Source organism: Somniosus microcephalus, chromosome 26, assembly GCF_052327205.1.
Source record: "Somniosus microcephalus isolate GS21.2 chromosome 26, FLI_Smic_1.0, whole genome shotgun sequence".
Taxonomy (NCBI): Eukaryota; Metazoa; Chordata; class Chondrichthyes; order Squaliformes; family Somniosidae; genus Somniosus; species Somniosus microcephalus.
The window spans coordinates 23,161,555-23,181,710 of record NC_141012.1 but is presented as its reverse complement, the minus strand read 5'-3'; the positions used below and the strand labels follow the sequence as shown (position 1 = coordinate 23,181,710).

Sequence of the window (20,156 nt, the reverse complement as noted above, 5' to 3'; positions counted from 1 at the left end):
GGGGAGCTTGGAGGTGGTGGTGTTCCCACGCGCCTGCTGCCCTTGTCCTTCTAGGTGTTAGAGGCCGCGGGTTTGGGAGGTGCTGCTGAAGAAGCCTGGGCGAGTTACTGCAGTGCATCTTGTAGATGGTACAGACTGCAGCCACGGTGCGCCGGTGGTGGAGGGGGTGAATGTTTAAGGTGGTAGATGGGGTGCCATGGCAGATTTAAAAGGGAGGGGATCAGTACCTGAGGAGAGGCAACCATTTATAATGTTGGCTATCATGGGGGCGAGGAAGGGATGTTGGATGGCCATCAGTATAGTGGGAATAGAGTTTCTTTTTTTAGAGTCATGAGAGCAGCAGGTGTCTGTCTCATGGGCAAGCTGAGCTCGGAGAGGACATGAAGGGAGATTGGAGAGAAACTAGAGAAAAATGCGGTGTCAGGACTAATGTAGGGTGGTACCTTGAGGGAGGTTTTTCTTGGTTGGCAAGGGGAAGGGAAGGATGCCGAATTGATGACCATTCTTAGTGACAAAGAGGCTGATGAGCTCCTCACACTTGTTGGGGTGGAGGGGGGGAAGGGAGATGGATGTAAGGAGACGATAGGTAGTGGAGAAAAGAAATCAGGGATTGTCTTTGCATTCCAGGATGATCCTGGACTGGTGAGCAATTTTGGCAGAGGTGAGCATGAGCCGATAGTGCTTGAGGTGGTCAAGCCAGGTCTAGCGATGAATGCCTAAACTCACGATGTAATGCACTTTCAAAAATAGATTTGTAATGATACCAAATAGTGATGTACTGGCAGCTTTGTAAGTAAAGTGAAGGTAAGATGGCTATTATTATAACCAAAGGGAAAGGGGGAGAATGAGACATTTCTGTGGTACAGTACTCAAAATCACTGAGAAGAGTGTGCAAAATATTTCAAGAAAAATTGTGCATGGAACGAAATGAAACATGATTATTTGATGCAAACAACAGAGATCTAATCTACTGGCAATTATATGTGACAATCAAATGGCCGCCCAGATGAACAGTTCCTTTCATCTAAAGAGGAGAACTCATTCCCTTGTGCATTCTTTGTGCTTAGAAAGCTCACATCCTTTAATTAAACAGAGGGTAGCACCCAGCTTGATTTAAATATTAAACTGCATAGAAGCAGATAAGGTGCGTCTGCATTATGCAAAAGCTCATTTAGAATGGACACAGCAGGGCTTTAGAAAAATGCTTATTTTCAGCTGGAAATGTCTGTGTGCCGTGCCCAGTTCAAATGCTGCTGTTATTTCAGGGCTATATAGAGCCCACATTTATGCTTGTGGGGAGATTTCATACAATACGCAAGAGTTGGTAAGTAAACCAGACATGCAAAATCACATCAGGAAGAAAAATTGCTTGTCAGCAGCAAGACCACCGAAGCTTAACTATTGCGAGCACTGTCAATAGATACACCATGACTTTCTTGCTCAGCACCTTGTTCTGCAGATGATAATGCCGTAATATTCGGGTGTCATCTTCAAGTTTGTGTATAGAGATTTACTTATTGCCTGCTCTTACCTTTAGAAAAAGAAAATAATTGAGGCATATGTTCAAGTTATCAATTGTTTTGTCAGTGACCAATATCTAGGAATAGATTTTTCTCCCTTTTGCATGAGTAGAAAGTGATCTTCCCACTTTCTACGCATGTTTTCTTTATCACAGAAATTAGCTAATGGAAGAAAATAGACCTCCGTTTTCTTAGAAATTTGGTAAGTCCCTTCAAAGTATTCAGCACCTGTGACATGCTTTTTTTGATGGATTATTCAGCAAATGTCAACGCACCAGTTGTGTGGAGTAAGTAATTTCCTAACCGGTGCCATTAACTTTGGATTAGAGTCAAGGTTGTTATTGTGTCTTCACCTTGGAGAAGGGGGTAAAGTAGTGGAAAGGTTCACAGGCTGATTGACATGTCTGACAGGCCGCGACGTGAATGCTTTTCCATGGCCGTAACCATCTTTACACCAGCACGTAGGGCGGTTAGTCCTATAGGCGGGTGGGTTTTTATGGGCTTCCACAACTCATATGATGAGGGAGGCCGTCCACACCCACTGGACTCAAGTATCCCAATGGATGTCAACCCCGAATCGCTCGCTGGGACTGTCTGAAGCGGAGTCTGAACCCCTTCTGACTCAGAGGCAGGAATGCTACCCCTAAGCCAGAGGCTCGCTCCATTAGAGTTTTCAGACAACTGTTTCAGATACCAAGCAAATTTCTGGTAATCTAAATCTTGCCATTCCCAGTTTATCACCTCCTTGATCTTAAGGCTCCATTTACATCCTTTAGCAAGAAAGACAAAGTTGATAAATGCTGGGCGAGATTGATAATGGCAACTTGCAAAATTAGCTTGATATTTATTTAATGGAAATATATATTCTGTTTTACGCAAAAGGTGAGTGAAAGGAGGGGACTCTGCGTGAGTTTTGTACAAGTGTTAGAAATAAGAATGTGTAGATGTGTCTCAGTAATGCAAGTATTTTATAATAATCTTCTTACTGTTCCAGAGACCCCATCTGCTCCAACAGTCCTGGATACGATACCCTATTCCAGCTCTGTGCAGATTGAGGTAGAAGAACCTGAATCAACTGGTGGTGTGCCAATTCTGAAATACCTAGTGGAATGGAAAGTCAAGGGTACCGAAGAATGGTTCACCAAGAATGCTGATGCAAGGGAAGGTAAGTTGAGAAAGACAATTGGAACATGGAGTGATGGGCTGTGAACTTGATCACACAAATTCGCATCCTCCTCTGAAGGAGGTCCTGAATGAAAGGCATTGTTGCACAGCACGGGAGAGATGATCAGTTGGAGAATCATCCCCGATTGCTCTCTCATACTTCCTATGCAAAGCCGACTCCCATCGGCACTGGAAAAAGCCTTGAAGCAGGTTTCCTGTCCACCAATCCACCTGCCAAATTGTGTGTAGCTAGAGACGCTCTAAAAGGGCAGCAAATATTTTTCTTTTTCTTGTCAATTCTCCCTGCATCTCTACTGAAGGTGCTGATTCCATGTTTGGGGCATGGTTCCGCATGCACCAATCACTCTCCTATAATACACTGGAACCTAGACATTGACTGGAACCACACCTGTCTTTTGGGCCCTATATGGGTGCCCAAGCCTCTAATATAGCAGGCAGGAGTTCGACCAATTTGCATGTTCAAATGAGGAGACTATTTGATATTGGATTACCCTGAACACACCTAGCACAGGGCTCAGTCAACGGGGCCCACCCTTCCTGATCCCAGTCACCATTACCCACCCTTCCCGATCCTGGCCACTGCTACCCTTCCTTCCCGGTCCCCTTTGTGGACATACGTGAGCGTTGCTACTTGCGTCGCAGCGGCCCGATCTTCGAGTCCTCTTCTCCCACGAGCTGTCTGAGGATGTCCATTAGGTGCCTGCAGCTCACTGGCTCCATGATAATGAGGCCTGAAGCCCAATATCACGTGCACCTCAGGTCTATCCATTCAGGCACAGGGATCATGCCTTGCCACCCCCCCCCCCCCGCATGCCCATTTTTGGGATGCTGTTGAATTTCTAGGCCCTAGGTTGGCATTATTCGTATGTGAGCTTAAACACCATGTTGGAATCCTATTCTATCTTGGGGGAACATTGCTGCCAAGCCCAATCTTGCATTTAATTGAAGTCCACACATACACACTTCCAGCAGAGATTTGCTGGAAAGTGTACAGGAACAGGAACCTTGGTGGATTTTTGCTCGCTACCTTGAGAATAATGAGGCTAAATATAGTGTCTCTGTTGTAGCCTTAGCTGAGACCGGCGAGCTCAGTGTAGACCAGGGATCATTCCCGAGACCTTCTTGACTGTAATGCTCATTTGCTGCCTGGACAAACTGTTTGAATTTTTTGAAGAGCTGCAAAATACCTTTTGATTAGTGAAATATAATGAAGCATTCTTGTAAAGCACAAAATGTACTGCATGTAGTGGGACATGCACGCTTGTTAATTTTATTATCAATGCAGGATATTTGTGACCAGGAGTGATGAAATCACAGGATGCCATGTTCTAGCTCTTGACCTCCATAAATGAGAGGTTGCTAATGGCTCAGAATTTATCACCTGTACACTGCCAATTTAAATCATTTTTTTTAAATAATCAATTTATATTTAACTCTTAAACCTATACATACATGTGAATATATATAAAAATATATGTACAGTATACTCTCAATGAATACATTTGATTATTGGCACATTGAGATAATGGAATATAAATGATTAAATAGAAAGATGATATAAATATTCAATGGGGCTGATTTTGATTCTAAAATGAGAACACTTGATATTTCATTTTTTTTAACATTTGCAAGAAAATGATGCAGCCTATAATTGATGGGAAATACAAGGAATAATGTAGTGAATAATGTAGTTATAAAATTGTAAACAAACATATCTGGCATCATCATTCTAGTGAGTTATGAAGAAACTTCTGTTTGGCAATAAAAGATAATGGCCCAGAAATTGGTGTCGGGGGCTTCCCGCGGGTGCAAGGCCCCGACCTACACTTACATAGCGCGCCGACAGTTGAAGCCTGGGCCTGCGTGGATTTCCTGTCAGTGGCCCGGTTCAGCTCCCGGCGCGCTGTGCTTGCGTGATCCAGCGGCGTAGTTAGTTAGATGAGCCGGCTGGGATCACGTGAGCACTGGGCAACCAATCGGAGGTTGCAAAAGTTCATTCATGAGTTTGATAGTGAGAACTGTCAAACTCATGAAAACTCCGGGCGCCCAAAACAGTACTTAAACTTCAAATAAAAGTTTTTAAAAATCCCACTAATTAAATGAACTATTAATAACTGTAAAAAAACTATTTTAAACAATTATTCAAATTTCGGGGAAATTTTTTTTTTCAAGAAATCGGGTCTAAAAATACACTTACCTTACTGTAAAGTCTTTAAAAATAATAAACCTGTGGGAAAAAAATTCTAACTTTAATTAATAGACCACTTACCTTTTAAAACTAAGTCCTTACGTCTGCTTTTTCCATTCGTAAAAACTGGAGGCCTTCACGCACGGACAAACCTTTAAAAATAAAAGGAATTTCAGCGCGCACGCGCAGACTCCGCGCACGCGTTCCACCTCTGAACCCCCTGGTTCAGAGGAAAGGAAATGCCGGTTTTCCGCGCATGCACTGTGCATGCTGAAAACCGGCACTTCCATCGGGCCCACGCGCGAGTACCCCGTCCGTACTCATGCGTTGGGACCCGAATTACTGGGCCAATATCCTAGATATTCAAGAAAAGAAGCAAAATACTTCAAGGCAACTCAGGAGATGGGAGTCCAATTCAAATAATCCTCATTATAAAGCTCCCCATCATAAAGTAATTCTGTCACATAGCTGTTTCAGTTAGTCTGCTACTTTGTTCTGGGGTTTTTTGGGCATTGACCTAGAACACTCAGTGACACCTCATTATAATGCTTAAAATGCACAGCTCCTGAGGTCCATGTCATAAGGAGAGCTGAGCAGCAATAGGTTACGTTGATCTGAAATAATCTGAAAAACATTTGAACAGGCCCATAGATTTAAAATGTACTCCAGTCATCCTGGTAACTAATTATCTAATACTGATATGTTTACTGCTTTTTTGCATTGAGTGTCCTTTCCAACTCATTGGAATAGTTTTCTTGGCAACTGGACTAACCGACAGAAATCGTACCTTGTATCTTAAGCCAAGTGCATTAAACAGATTGCCTCGCATCACTGCTGCTGAATAAGTTAAGGATATAGATCTTCAGTAAAGTTAACAAGGTTTCAAAAGCTTTAACCCAGAAGAGACCAATCTTGGCAAATCTTATCAAATGCCTTAAGGAGGCCTAGGTTAGTTCATATCTCTGGCAACAAACATTAGATGCAATTCCCATACAGACACGTCAAACTTGAATAAGATGCACTTTGTTCAGCAATTCAGTCTGACTGCTTTGTAGATAGACATTTTCAAAGAAATGATGCATTTCAGCCGTCTGCTATTAAATCAGTCTGCAGATCGGTTATCTGTTCTCTACAGTACAGAGAGCCCTGGTTGATGAAAGAACGTTTTGATCTAAAAAAATTCTTAAATGTTGAAAAAAGCTTAAACTGAATGAGTGGAAAATTATGGGCACGATGCCCCTAAATTTCCCCTTTGTGGTGCCATCAGACAAAGCTTTCTACTGGTGCCATCACAAAATTCTCTCTGCCTCTTGTGATCCACAGAAGTTTCAAGCAGAATGCCTGAAGTTGAAACATTTTCCCCGAATCTAATTTTTAAAGGATCTTTTGAGCTGTAAATAATAGAAGTCAAGTTTTTCTTTCTCTATTTAGATTGAAAAGAAACAAGTATTTCCCAGGCAAATATAACGGTCCCCATTAGTGATTACGCTAAAGTGAAGTATAAACACAAAGTGAAATCCAGGCTGCATCACTTTCAAGTCAACTTCAGTCTTTTTTAAGACAGTGGCATACACAAGTAAAAGGACAGAGTACTTTTTGCATGTACATAATGCTATTTTGAGGGTCCCGATGGCAAGGGCGTGTTTATACAAATCCTTTTTTGTTGGTGCTCCCTGCCAGCCTAATAAAAGCATCCAATCATTTGCAGGATTGGTAAGCCTTTTGATGCCTAACAAGTGGGTGGTCGAGATGAAAGCAGTTGAGTGTTTGAATGCGGTAGAGGTACGCTAGATGTTGGCAATCCCAGCTAGGAAGGCAGCTGTTTTCTTCATGATTTGATCAGAATTATTAGAATTGCTTTGTGTTTCTCTCTGTGCTGCCTAAAAGTTTTCTTTTTCTGCCAAGATAAAAAAAACACTCCATTTAAAATGTAAGTAGCAGCATTAGATTATTAAGATTTGTAGTTTATAATAATCTTTTCTCAAAGACACATCTTTCTTCACTTGAAATAAACCAATTGCCACCTTACAAATTTGTTAAAATAAAAGAGCAGATTTGTTTCAGTTAATATTCCAATTATATAACTTCATGAAAGTATTATTAACAGCACATTTTTATTGTATAGTCTGAATTATTGACCCCACTGGCAGGTTACTTCCCAGCCCATGTACAAACTGGATAAATTGAAAACTATGTTCCATATTGAAATTGAGAATGAATCCAAACATAATTTGCATATAGTTCTACAAAAGCAAAATACTGCGGATGCTGGAAATCTGAAATAAAAAACAGAAAATGCTGGTAACACTCAGCAGGTCAGGCAGCATCTGTGGAGAGAGAAACAGAGTTAACTGGCAAGATTTTCATTGGGCCGTGGAGGCGGGATTGGAGGCGTGAGGGGGGTTAAAATCCCGAAATCGGGGGGGCACTAACCCATCCCGTCCCCAACCCGCCTCCATGCCAGTTTCAAAGGGACCCGCACTGGGACCCGCCTCCCCAAGGCGGGAAGGGGATTAGTGCCAATTAACTGCCTGTTAACAGGCAGTTTTTAGCCTAATCCGTATTTTCATTGGTGAAATGTGGGATTCCCGACAGCTCCAAACCACACCAAGTTAGCGAGGCGGGCCGTCGGGATGAAGGGCTTGGAGGGGTCGAGATGTCCAGTGTTAAGGTGAGTGATGGGTGCATGAGTGAAGAGGTAAGTGTGTTTGGTGTGTTTAAAGTGTTTAACGAAGTTTTACTTACCTTTACAGCCTTCCTTCCTTCAGGTCTCGGGAGTCCCTCATCTCATCGGCACAGAAAGCAGAATGGCCGCAATCTGTCAAAAAATTGCAGCATTCAGCTTTCTGTTCCGGGGAGATCTCTAAATCATCCTGAGAGGAAGGAATTAACCTAGAGTACAGATTGTCAGTGTTTGACAGCTTTAAACAGCTGTCAAACGCTGATATTTCATCTGTCAGATATCAATCTGTGACATCACCTGTTGCTGGGTGGCCCTTAATTGGCCTGCTGAGCCCGCTGGGCGGGATCAACAAGGTCAATCAAGTCAAAATTGCGTGGGTTGGCTAGAACTCGATGGAGGTAGGACTACAATCCCGAAAGTTGTAGTCCCGCCTCCTACCCACCTCCTCAGTGAAAATCCAGCCCAACCTTTCAGGTCGATGACCTTTCGTCAGAACGGAAAAAAGTTAGAGATGTAACAGGTTTTAAGCAAGTGCGGAGGGAGGGGAGGGCAAAACAAAAGGGAAGGTCTGCGATAGGGTGGAAGGCAGGAGAGATTAAATGACAAAAGGGATGATGGTGCAAGGCAAAAGGAGATGGTAATGGGACAAGTAAAGTAACAAAAGATGGGTCTAGAAGAGGTATAAATGGGAATCATCAACAGCTGCCATGTGAAAAAATAGGGGCAGAGGTTATGGTCTAAAATTGTTGAACTCGCATATGCTTCTATTGTGCTTCACAGCCAGTCACTTATATATTTTTTTATCTTTCTCCATAATATTTTATTTGTCCCGTACCCAAAGAACATGCAGAACTTGTATGCTTTTTCCCGTGTCCATCTGTTAGCATTCAATTCTCAAAGAAATTCCTTCAAGCTTTTTAATAACTGTGGTAGATCTAGGAAATGTGCTATCATTCAGAGTTATGATGCATAATTGCTAACAATATTTAATATTTGACAGTCCTAGGCTCAGACAATGTCATTACGATCAGTGGACTAACTCCGGAAACCATGTATAGCCTGCGGTTATCTGCTGTCAACGGAAAGGGAATTGGGGATGCCAGCCAGATCACCAAGTTCAAGACAGAGCCAGTCCGTAAGTACATGATGGTTCTTTCATCACACAGTTTAAACTTCTTGTTGCTTTGAATCAATAAGAAAATGAGAATTGAACCTTTGGACTCATTAGCTTTATCATTGCTCTTGAAAAAAGATATTTTAGGGATCATTACTCTGAGATAGAATTGACTCCTCCCCAATGAATTGATGTTGCATTGTAGTATCAAATACAGCTCAGAATGTTACTGTTTCAATCATAATGTAATACAGTAAAACATGTTGATAATGGTTTGTTATCTTACCTGCATTATTTAAAGATGAATTAGCTCAATGTTTTTCATGTTTAAACTGTTAGCCCTTTGAAGATAGTGAGGTTTTTTTTTCTATTAAGAAATCAGAAGAGAGCGAAGACTGAAGCCTACAGCCTTTGGAATGGATGGAAAATGTTCTTTGTTATATGTGCATATCGCTTGTATAAATAAGATATTTGCTGTGTGTCATAAATGCCTTGAAAGAATTTTATTGATGGGGAGACTTCAAATGATTGTGGTTTAGGTGCTCGAAATAAGCAGCGATTTGAAGTCACTGTCATTCCGCCTTTGGGATTCTGGTTTATAACCAGTCTTGAGAAAGGAGATAAAGGACTTTCCTCCCTGATGTAGAATAATTTATGAAAATGAATTGCAAAATTGAGAGTACTGATTGCTAGCTCTAATTTCACACCTAATTTGGCAGGTTTAGCTCTGAGAAATGCAAAGTTTTAAATGGCAGTGTTGTGCTGCTTCAAGAAGGTGCATGCGTCTGAAATTTGAGGAGTCCAGCATTGACATTCATCTGTGATAATGACCGATAAATTCAATGCATTCTGTAGCCTTTAAAAAAAAGAACAATATTCAGGTTTCCTCCTTTGTTGAAAACTCTCTGTTCAATTCGTTTGACAAACACACGTAATTACACAAAGGAAGTGTTCATTACTTAGCAATAATGGCATGCTGTAAAAACAGCCAACAAAAGAACTGCTTTTCCAGTGGGTTTTTTTTTGTTTCTAATATTGGATACAGTAAATCAATTTTTTTTAAACTAAGTATGTGATTAGCTAATTGCTAGAAATACCTTTTTCAACACTGCAAGAAAAAATGGGGCAGAAAATTAGTTACGCATTATAGAAATAGGACTGCACCATTACTTGTTTTACTGGGTATATTTTATGGGCATGAAAATCTCATAATTTACTGGCATGAAAGCGAAATAAACCCAGTAATGCGAAGCTGCTGGTGCAATCTTCCCATTTATGCATTGATGTTAATTGTGTGAAAAGGGGATGGTAAGACGCAGGTTTAAAGAATTATACAATGTTAATTTGATCACCAATTTGAGGTGTGAGCACAAAGAGTGAGGAAAAATGTGCACAGGTTTCAGTTTTGTTGGTAATCTTTTCTTCTTGTGACATCTATGTGCTGCAGACACCTGAGCCTGAGGTGAAGTAGTCTCTCCTGCCCTTTGTTAATCACAGTGAAACACATGGAGAAAGTAGCTGGTGGGACGAGCACATGTGCGTTATAATTTTAGTTTCCACTGGTGCTGCGGAGTGTCATGTACAACTGAACCGAGTCCTATTTAAAATTTATATTTTAGCTTTTAATTAAATACATAAAAATGTTTTCCTCCAATTTATTACCACCATTAGTGTATATTCAAAGCTGCAATTATCAGCACAGTTGTCCTAGGCTAACAAGCAGTAAATCTGTCTGTTGTAATCACTGCTGACCTCCCAATTATTGTGATAAAATCTGTTTCATTTCCGTCTTTAAATCTTCACTCTTTGGTCTTGATCATTTGTACTTCATCCCTCTTTACACCTTTTCTTTTTCTTTCCATTCCTCTATTCTCTTCTCATCTGTGTCCATTACAATGGAAGCAGTGTTCACTGGTGAGCCAAGTAAGTTCATCCCTAAATCCTGTCTCTGTTCATTGTTAAGATTTTACTTGTTAGCCTTATGGTGTTTTCAGACTATGCCTACAGCACGTCCTGGGGCTTGGACACACGGCAGGTTGGCATGCCAATGTGCTGTGTCATGGAGTTGGTTGGCACTCCGCCGTTTCTCAGACGGTGAGGCTCCTGTCTTGGCCTTGACATGGCAGGGTGTGTTGAACAGAAGCCAGACAGGTTCCCCCAGGGAAAGAAAATTAAAAAAGACTTGGCACCCTCCAGGCTGCTTCCATGCCTTTTTCGAGGCAAGTTACAGAGCAGCATCAGCCGGTGCCAGTCAGCAGGTCACCTGCCTGCCCTTTGCCCCATGATCACTGTGTGGTTTGGCAATAAACGAACAACCAAAAAAATACAAACAAATTCCAACAGTGTACCAATTATCATTTGATCACTGCAAATATGCGTAGGCGTAACAATAGTCTTGAGAACTATTGTATTTTACAATTGTCTGTTACTCTTGATGTTTTTTGCTGATATATATTTTCTTGTTCTTTATCTTGAGCATTTTCACCAAGAATTCCTCCTATAATTCTTGTCAAAATCAAAAGTAACCATTTTTTTGTCATTTGGGATAACTTGAACCAGGTGCCAAAGCAGCAAAGTAATAGAGAGGGTCCTGGCTTGATGGCAGCAGTGTGGCATTTTAATATTTTTAGGTATGGGAGACATCACAGCCAGCAGCATCAACCTTTGTAGAGATCAACTCTAATGCACTTTATTGATCCACGTGCCAGCATAGCAGGTTGACTTTAAATTTTCACCTGATTATTGGTTCCCTTCAGTGTCTTTGTGGTCAACAGGTCACTGCTGAATGTGAATGGATATTTCTTGTGTTTTGCTGTAATTCAGCATTCTCTCCTTTCATTTTAAACAATAGTAAACGATTACTAGTGGTCAGCACAGAAAACAACATAACGTGAAAAGCAAAGGGAGTGACCTTCTGCAGGCGTTCAACCCCCACCCACCCCCCCCCCAACCCCCACTCATCCACCTTAACTTCGATGTCACAGCGGACAAGGGGGAGAACCCCTGTGGAAATTTAGCCCCCGTGACACCAAATCTAGTTGTGGCTGCGAATGTCCGATTTCTTGAATTGGCTATATTCTTGGAAAGCGAAGACCTTGGCCTAGAAATTCAGTTGCGTGCGCCAGCCGTTAGCGCCTTAGGAGGAGTAGATCTCGAGCGCTAGGCACTTAGCGGCCGGGCGCAGCGAGATCTGCGCCTACGCCCAACTTCAGTAGACATTTTGCGCCGGCGCAAAGTGTTTGCGCGCGCTCAGCTGCGCGCGCAGATTATGACGTCATTTCCTCGTGCAACGCCCTTTGTGCGCCCCAATCCGGAACTTCAGTCGCGCCCGCCCAATGTGGGCATGGCGGTCCTAAGAACTGTGAAATGGAACGCAGCAGAGGCCATGCGGGCCGCGGGGAGCGCAAATTAAAGGGCACTTACCCTGAACTATAAAGGCCAGCCATTTTGCAGCAATCACTCTTGTGCAACGGATTTATGGACAGAGACCAAGGAAGAGAGCTTACTGCTTTGGCCCAACATAGGAGAGGTATTTTTGGCTTCAGGCCAGAGCTTGGCAATTCGCCTTCATTGTGAGGTCATTGTTTGCCAGTATATTATGGGGGCTGCATGGGGTGCCAACCCTCGGTTTCAGCATTATGTGCGAAGGGCTTGCAGACACTGTGTGAGAGGGGCAGCCCTGGCTAGACGCAGAGGGGGCAACAGGCGTCGGCAACGTAGGCCTTACCCACTCGGAATACCGCCAGCAGGTGTCCTATCTCACCATGCCTGCCGCGCAGTGTGTTAGGAGGCTGCGCTTCAGAAGGGAGGTGGTTGCAGAGATCTGCCAGCTACTTCACAGAGATCTGCGTCCACAGCTAAGGTGCAGGACGTCTCTGTCGGTGGAAGTGAAGGTCACGGTGGCTCTGAACTTCTATGCAAGCGGCTCCTTCCAAGCCGCTGCTGGGGACATTGCTAACATATCCCAGTTTGCCGTGCAGTGCTGCATCCGCCAGGTGACCAATGCCCTTTTCAGAAGGAGACACCAATTCATCTCCTTCCCCATGACCCTGGAGAAGCAGCAGCAGCGTGCAGTGGGATTTGCAAGAATAGCGGGCTTCCCCATGGTGCAGGGCGCCATTGACTGCACGCATGTGGCTTTGCGGGCACCTATCGACAATGCCGAGGATTACCGCAACCGGAAGGGCTACCATTCCCTCAATGTACAGCTGGTGTGTGACCACAGGCAGCGCATCCTAGCTGTCAATGCCCGCTTTCCAGGCAGCAGCCACGATGCATTTATCCTGCGACAGACTACTGTGGCTGACATGTTCCAGGCACAGCCTCCCCCAAGAGGATGGCTTATCGGGGACAAAGGCTATCCTTTGTGTACCTGGCTCATGACCCCGCTCCGCGCGCCCAGGACCCCTGCTGAGGAGGCATACAACGAAAGCCATCAAGCCACTAGGAACATCATAGAACAAACGATTGGCGTCCTCAAGCAACGGTTCCGCTGCCTGGATCATTCCAGCGGATCTCTGCAGTATTCGCCGGAGAGAGTCTCCCAGGTCGTGGTCGTTTGCTGCATGCTGCACAACCTGGCTATCCGCAGGACTCAGGCACTGCCACCTCACGCTGGAGCACCATCTCAGGAGGAGGAGCATGAGGAGGAGGAGGAGGAGGAGGAGGAGTACCAGCCCAGGAGGGAGGCACAAGGTCCAAGGGCCGCCCGTCAGCGGCTTATTGAACGTCACTTCTAGGCCCCCTGTCAGGGAATGGCTTGTGGCAATGAAGGGACCTGAATGCAGCCGCTCCGCAAGCCCTCAGCCGGTTAAGGCAACAACCACTTCAAACATCAAACATGGACAAGCTGAATAAATAAAATGCTTTATTGAACAAACTCAGGGCCCTTCCCACATGAAACCCAAAAACAGACAACACCCCCAAAAAACAGTCACACACATGACTCACTCCCACAACCTGGGGAGGAATAACAAAACATTTCCACAAAAATGGCCTTCATCCTCGGCCTTACAAAAACAACCATCCCCATAAACAAAACAACCATCCCCATATAAAAACACATTTGCCCACACCCTCTACTTTGTGGCCCGCGAGGGCGATTCCTTGTCCAGCCTTTTGCGGCCCCTGGCCGCCCTGCTGCTCCTCCTCGAAGTGTGCCCAGTGGCTGCTGCAAGGCTGGGGGAAGGCTCCTGAGGGGCACATGGCATGACGGCAGATGCCCTTGGGGGTCGGCCTAGACGAGCTCTGGCCCTCGAGGGGCCGGCTGGTGACTGCTGCAGCTGTGGCTGGGCAGCAGCAGTCTCTCCAGCAGCTCGTCGCAGCTCCACTGGGGGAGTGGCAGTGGTGGCTGCAGGAATGGGGGCAAGCTGGCTGATGGCAGGCGCTCGCTGCTCACCTGAGACACTGGCACTCGCCCGGGCCAGCACTGCAGCATGCGCAGCAATCTGCTGAAGGACAGACCGCTGTGCTGCTGCAGCGCGGCAGGTGCCCTGGCGATGCCTGGCTGACACAGCGAGTGTGGCAGCAGTGAGTGCCCGTACTGCCCTGGTCTGTGCCCGCATCAGACCAGCCAGTGACTGCACGGCACCACTGATCACCTGGCCACTCGCTGCATGAGCTGCCCCGAATTCCGCCCAACTCGCTGCCTGTGCTGCCCCGAATTCGGCCCGACTCGCGGACTGTGCTGCCCCGAATTCGGCCCGACTCGCGGCGTGTGCTGCTTCGAATTGCTCGAAACTCCTGGCCTGTGAGGCGCCGAAATCGGCCACACTATGAGCCAGGGACTCGATGGCCTCAGGCAACCGTGCCACAACCCCCATGAACTCGGTGTGCCGGCGATCCGAGTCCACGGACATTTGATCGAGGAGGCGCAGGACCGTCTCCGGACTGGAGGCCGGACTCTCCCTCTGGGGAGAAGGCCGCCGAGCTGCCCGACCCTTCCCGCGTTGCTGCACGCCACTGGGCACAGGAGCTACACTCCCCTCCGACACTTCCCTCTGGCTCTCCTCCAGGGAAGACGTGTCCCCTCCATTGGCATCCCCTGGCGCGGCTGAGGGTTCCCCTGATGGGCCGCCTTCCTCTTCCTCTTCCTCCTCCTCCTCCTCCTCTTCTGAGGGGCTGTCACTGGCAGCTTCAGGGACCTCCTCCTCACCATCTGAAAGCAGGAAGGCACAAGAGTAGCTTTAGAGTGAGGAGAGGGCGTCAGCGAGGGAGGCATGAGTGGTGGCATTCAACGCATTGGTCGGACAGTGGCAAAGGATGTAGATCTGAAGCGCAAGTGTGACGAGAGGTCCAAAAGGTGATGTCCTTACCATTGGTGCCCAGAACAGGGTCGGCATCTCCAGATGCAATGGGGCCAATCACCCGGGCACCCATGAGGCTACCCACGCGCTCTTCCAGGTCACCGAGCTGCTGGATCTGGGGACGGCCTCCCCTGGTCACAGTCCGGCTCTTCTGATTGTGTGCCAGCTTGGCCTGCAAGAGAAAGGACGGCCTCTAAGTACAGTGTGGTGCCCTGATCTTGTGTGCACTGCCTCCCATGGTCGAATAGCTTGGCCAGTGTGGTGCCCTGATCTTGTGTGCACTGCCTCCCATGGTTGAATAGCTTGGCCAGTGTGTAAAGTGCTGAATGTGCAATTGATGTTCATGCCAGTCCCATAGCTGCTGGATGAGGGCTGGCCATTAGGGCTTTTAGGTCCCTTTGCCCATAATGTGAGGTGCACATGCAAGGATGAGGAGGACACTGGAAAGGGGACCCACCCTGACAATCCTTGTGAGGTCATTGAACTTTTTCCGGCATTGGACAGCGTTCCTGGGGACCTCGCTGTTGGATGTGACCCTGTGGGCGACCTCCCTCCAGGCTTTCCTAGACGCTGGTGGCAGGCTTCTTGCCACTGTCCGGGAACAAGAGTTTGCGTCTCCTCTCCAAAGCCCTAACCAGCACCCTCAAATTATGGCCAGTGAAGTGCTACGCTCGTTCACGGGCCTTCTGCATCTTTCCCGGCGCTATTTCGGTTCAGCAGCAGTGTTTAGGCCTAGCTGGAGGGCTGCAGTGTCCAGGGCGTGGCAGCAGACGAACTCGACCCTTCCCCCTTTAAGAGCTGGCTGGCGCCAGGGTGTCTGCTGTCAATCAAGAAATGACCGCACCTGCGCTGCGCCCGGCCTCGGCGGTTTAGCTCAGCACCGCCGGCTTTGCGCCTAAAGATAGTTGTGTAACGCCAGTTTTAGCGCTCGAGCAAACTCTTAGGGCGAAGCTACTGAATATCGGCGAAGTGGCCTCGACTTTGCGCCGGGCGCAAACTTTAGCGGCCGCCCGACTTGGCCGCCCGACTTTTCCGCCCCAAAAGTGGCTATACTGAATTTCTAGGCCCTTGTTTCTTCTGCGGTGATGTGCCAGTGTCCTAATTTATACATTTGGCAACTGTTAAACCTACCCATTTAATTTTTTTTTACAAACCAAAGCTCAAGTTGTAACTATGGATTTTCTACTAATGTAGTTTGCTCCCATTTAGGGTTTGCATTGAACAATGATGACTATTTCATACTATCAATTTTGAATAGTAATGATGTTGACCATGTAGGGTAGCAGTGAAATACTAGGGGGCAATTTTAACCTAACCCGAACCTAACTTTAACATCGAAGTCCATGGAAAGTAAAATGGGTGGGCAATCTGATCATCTTGGTTTCCCACTGAGCAGGTTATTTTAAAATGACCCCCATAGTCTTTATAAGGAACTCATTTTGTGTAAGTACATGGCCTAGCCAGACACACAAATGTAAAAAGCTTGAATGCAATGAAGCGCATCGATAAACTATATAATAACTTGGATGCAGCAACCAAAAGAATAGTTTCTTTGTCAAGTGACTGCAGCACTCTGCTTTGCCCATGGGTTAGCATAGAGGGATCTGCATAGATACCAAGTGCAGACATTGCATTTTAGGTTAATATTTATGCACACAGCAAACTGGTTTTAATATATTTGATTTATTTAATGTTGTTCTGAGAGCAGTGGGAGTTGCTGTAGTATAACTGAACATTAAGAAGATGGAGTATCTGAGTCATCAGTATGTGGGAGAATAATTTGGATCTGCTTTCACTTAACATGCATGTTTGTAACTAGACCAGCACAGAAACAGATATTGATGGGGATTCTGAAGGTAGACACTTAACCTTGCAATGAATTAGCATGACCTTGCTTGTGTAGCTACCTCAGGGAAATGATGATTGTCTTTAATTAGGCTTTGAACTCATCCCTCATCATGGATCACTTTTTACTGAATTTGTGCACGTGTCAGAAACTTTGCAAACACATGAAAAACATAACTAATGCATCCTAAAAGTAATTAGAGGGAAATGTCTTGTTATAAGTAACTAGTTAATTGATGGTTCTCTATAAAGGAGAAAGCAGCACAACATTCAGACTGGCTATTGTCATTATTTTTCTTTTACGATCAGCAGGCTTACACTCTAAAAGGTGGAAGGTATATGGAGTTAGGTCACAGATCAGCCCTGATCTCATTGAATGGCGGGACAGGCTCGAGGGGCTAAATGGCCTCCTCCTGCTCCTATGGAAAATCACAGCCAACCCTCATCAAATCTGACTCAGTAACTTCCGCTCTATCCCTTCATTTCCTTGATGCCCCAGCCCACACTATGTCACACTTATGAGCTGTTATAAAGACCCGACATAAAATGGAAATCAATAAGTGTGGACTAGCTGATGACTTTTTTAGACTTATAGAGGCAGAAGATACATATCTAGTCGAGTTATTTATTCTTCTGGGGCATAATCATCATCCTCGAATGACAATAGGTAATTGGCATAGAATGTCTGCAGTAACTTTGCACTCTTCCAGTAGGTGAATTTTAAGTCACACCATGAGTTTATAATCTAAAATGAGGTGAATGTCAGTTTTCAGCAAGGCCGACAAGCGTTACTATTGTAGAAAAAAAAACTAGCACCCATGTGTCTTGTATCCTGAAGACTTATCTCCTATTGTATGACCGATCAAGGAGAGTTAATAATGGAGGCCTACACGAGAGAGATAAAGGTTCTGTGTGTACCCTACTAGGTAAAAGATAATGGCCCAGAAATTGGTGTCGGGGGCTTCCCGCGGGTGCAAGCCCCCGACCTACACTTACATAGCGCGCCGACAGTTGAAGCCTGGCCCTGCGTGGATTTCCTGTCAGTGGCCTGGTTCAGCTCCTGGCGCGCTGTGCTTGCGTGATCCAGCAGCGTAGTTAGTTCGATGAGCTGGCTGGGATCACGTGAGCACTGGGCAACCAATCGGAGATTGCAAAAGTTCATTCATGAGTTTGATAGTAAGAACTGTCAAACTCATGAAAACTCCGGGCGCCCAAAACAGTACTTAAACTTCAAATAAAAGTTTTAAAAAATCCCACTAATTAAATGAACTATTAATAACTGTAAAAAACTATTTTAAACAATTATTCAAATTTTTGAAAAAATAATTTTTTAACAAATCGGGTCTAAAAATACACTTACCTTACTGTAAATTCTTTAAAAATAATAAACCTGTGGAAAAAAAATTCTAACTTTAATTAATAGACCACTTACCTTTTAAAACTAAGTCCTTACGTCTGCTTTTTTCATGCGTAAAAACCGGAGGCCTTCACGCACGGGCAAAGCTTTAAAAAAAAGGAATTTCAGCGCGCATGCGCAGACTCCTGTGCGCACGCGTTCGACCTCTGAACCCCTTGGTTCAGAGGAAAGGAAATGCCGGTTTTCCGCGCATGCGCTGTGCATGCTGAAAACCGGCACTTCCATCGGGCCCACGCGTGAGTACCCCGTCCGTACTCACGCGTTGGGACCCGAATTACTGGGCCATTGGCCCAGATTTTGCAGTCAGTGCCGAAGGAAATGCGTGCGCCGTTGAACTCACTAACAGCTGCCCGCAAAGCTTTCATGGGCTTTTGAGCAGACTTCCTCTGATCCAGCATCTGATCGAGCCTGGCGCCCTCTACAGGGGATCTGTGATGTCTGTGAGCAAGAAATAGTGAGGCTCTTCAACTAATCAGATTGAAGAATCCACAATGAGACACGCAGGGCTGGATTTTGTGAATGGAGGCAGGACAGCTGCTTGTCGTGTCAATGACCCGCCTCCATCCTCGCCTGACCAACCAGAGGGATTTTCCCCTGATTGAGCTTGTTAAGCCCACCCTGCGGGCTCAGCAGGCCAATTAGGGAGAAAGTCACTGACAGATCACGTCAACTTCAGACGTGCTATCTGTCAAGACTTCTTGAAAGAAGAAATGTCAGCGTTTTACAGCTCTGTAAAGTTGTCAAACACTGACATTCTCTTTAGTTTGAATCCTTCTGTTCAGGACTCATCAAACCTTTCAAATTTGTAAATTTCACATGGCTGTTGGAACGGAGTTGAAACTCCACATTTGTAAAAGTTAAATTTCTGAACCAGAGAGGTTGTTTGGCAGTAATTCTCACTTATCACACCATTAAAAATTCATGTACTCCCGAATGCACCAGCCCTAACTTTTCTGGCATGTCTAGTGGGTAAGTACCCCAACTTCATGCCGTTGCATGTCTTTCAATGCCGAGTCCATTGTGAATGGACCCAAAGATGTGCGGGTTAGGTTGATTGGCCATGATAAAAATTGGCCCTCAGTGTTAGGGGGGATTAAATATGTGGGGTTACGGGGTTACGGGGATAGGGCTTGGGTGGGATGGCTGTCGGTGTAGGGACCGGGTGCTAGGGTTTGGATGATCAGCCATGATCTCGTTGAATGGCGGAGCAGGCTCGAAGGGCCGAATGGCCTACTCCTGCTCCTAGTTTCTATGGCCTAGAAATTCAGTAAGGCCCCACCAGCTCGCTTGCACCCAAAAGTTAGCGCTGCGCGCGGAGCCAGTTGCGACCGTCAGAAATTCAGTTTTTGCGCCCCAAGTCGGAACCGGGCGCTATTCCAGGGTGTGCCCGCCCCCGCTTGGGGCGCTGAAACTGAATTTCAGCACTGTAGGTGCCGCTGCGCCACCCGCTGCGGAGCGGCAGGCTGCGGTACTGCAGGCCTCCTCCTTCTCTTAAGGGGGAGGTGCCTGCAACGGGGAGATCGCCGCTTGATAGTGCCGGCAAATGAGCCCGGCACCACGGAGAAGTGCCGGGCTCGCGGAAAGCAGCCGGCAATGCCGCGGGGGGGGGGTGGAGGAGGCCGGGGAAGGAGGTGCGGGCAGGCGGCCGCCGAAAAAGCGGCCGGCCGCACCTCCGCCTTAACTAGCGCCACTAAGGCTGCAGGACGGCCACGGTTGCAGAACGTTGTTTGCGGCCGCTGCGGAAGAGGCGGCCGCAACTAAATATGGGGGTCGGGGCGGAACCGGGGCACTGCGCACACCGATGATGTCATCGGTGCCGGCGCAGCGCTACCGGCTACCGCCGCCATTACCGCTGCGCTGAATATCAGCGCAAACTCCTCTATTGGCGCAGAAGCCCTC

At 46.1% G+C, this 20,156-nt stretch overlaps 1 protein-coding gene across 19 annotated transcripts in view; it reads left to right on the top strand.

Moving 5' to 3' along the window:
• Positions 1 to 20,156, top strand: part of LOC147100348 (neural cell adhesion molecule 1-like) — a 576,064-nt gene that overhangs the window by 459,450 nt on the left and 96,458 nt on the right. For 11 of the 19 annotated variants that reach the window (XM_085967961.1, XM_085967958.1, XM_085967956.1 and 8 more), the window contains 2 exons: positions 2,515 to 2,685; positions 8,577 to 8,711. In XM_085967961.1, the coding sequence (XP_085824087.1) occupies positions 2,515 to 2,685; positions 8,577 to 8,711 (306 nt within the window). Of the gene's footprint in view, positions 1 to 2,514; positions 2,686 to 8,576; positions 8,712 to 10,595; positions 10,614 to 20,156 lie in introns of all 19 variants that reach the window. The other 8 variants (XM_085967951.1, XM_085967957.1, XM_085967955.1 and 5 more) reach the window with 1 other exon arrangement.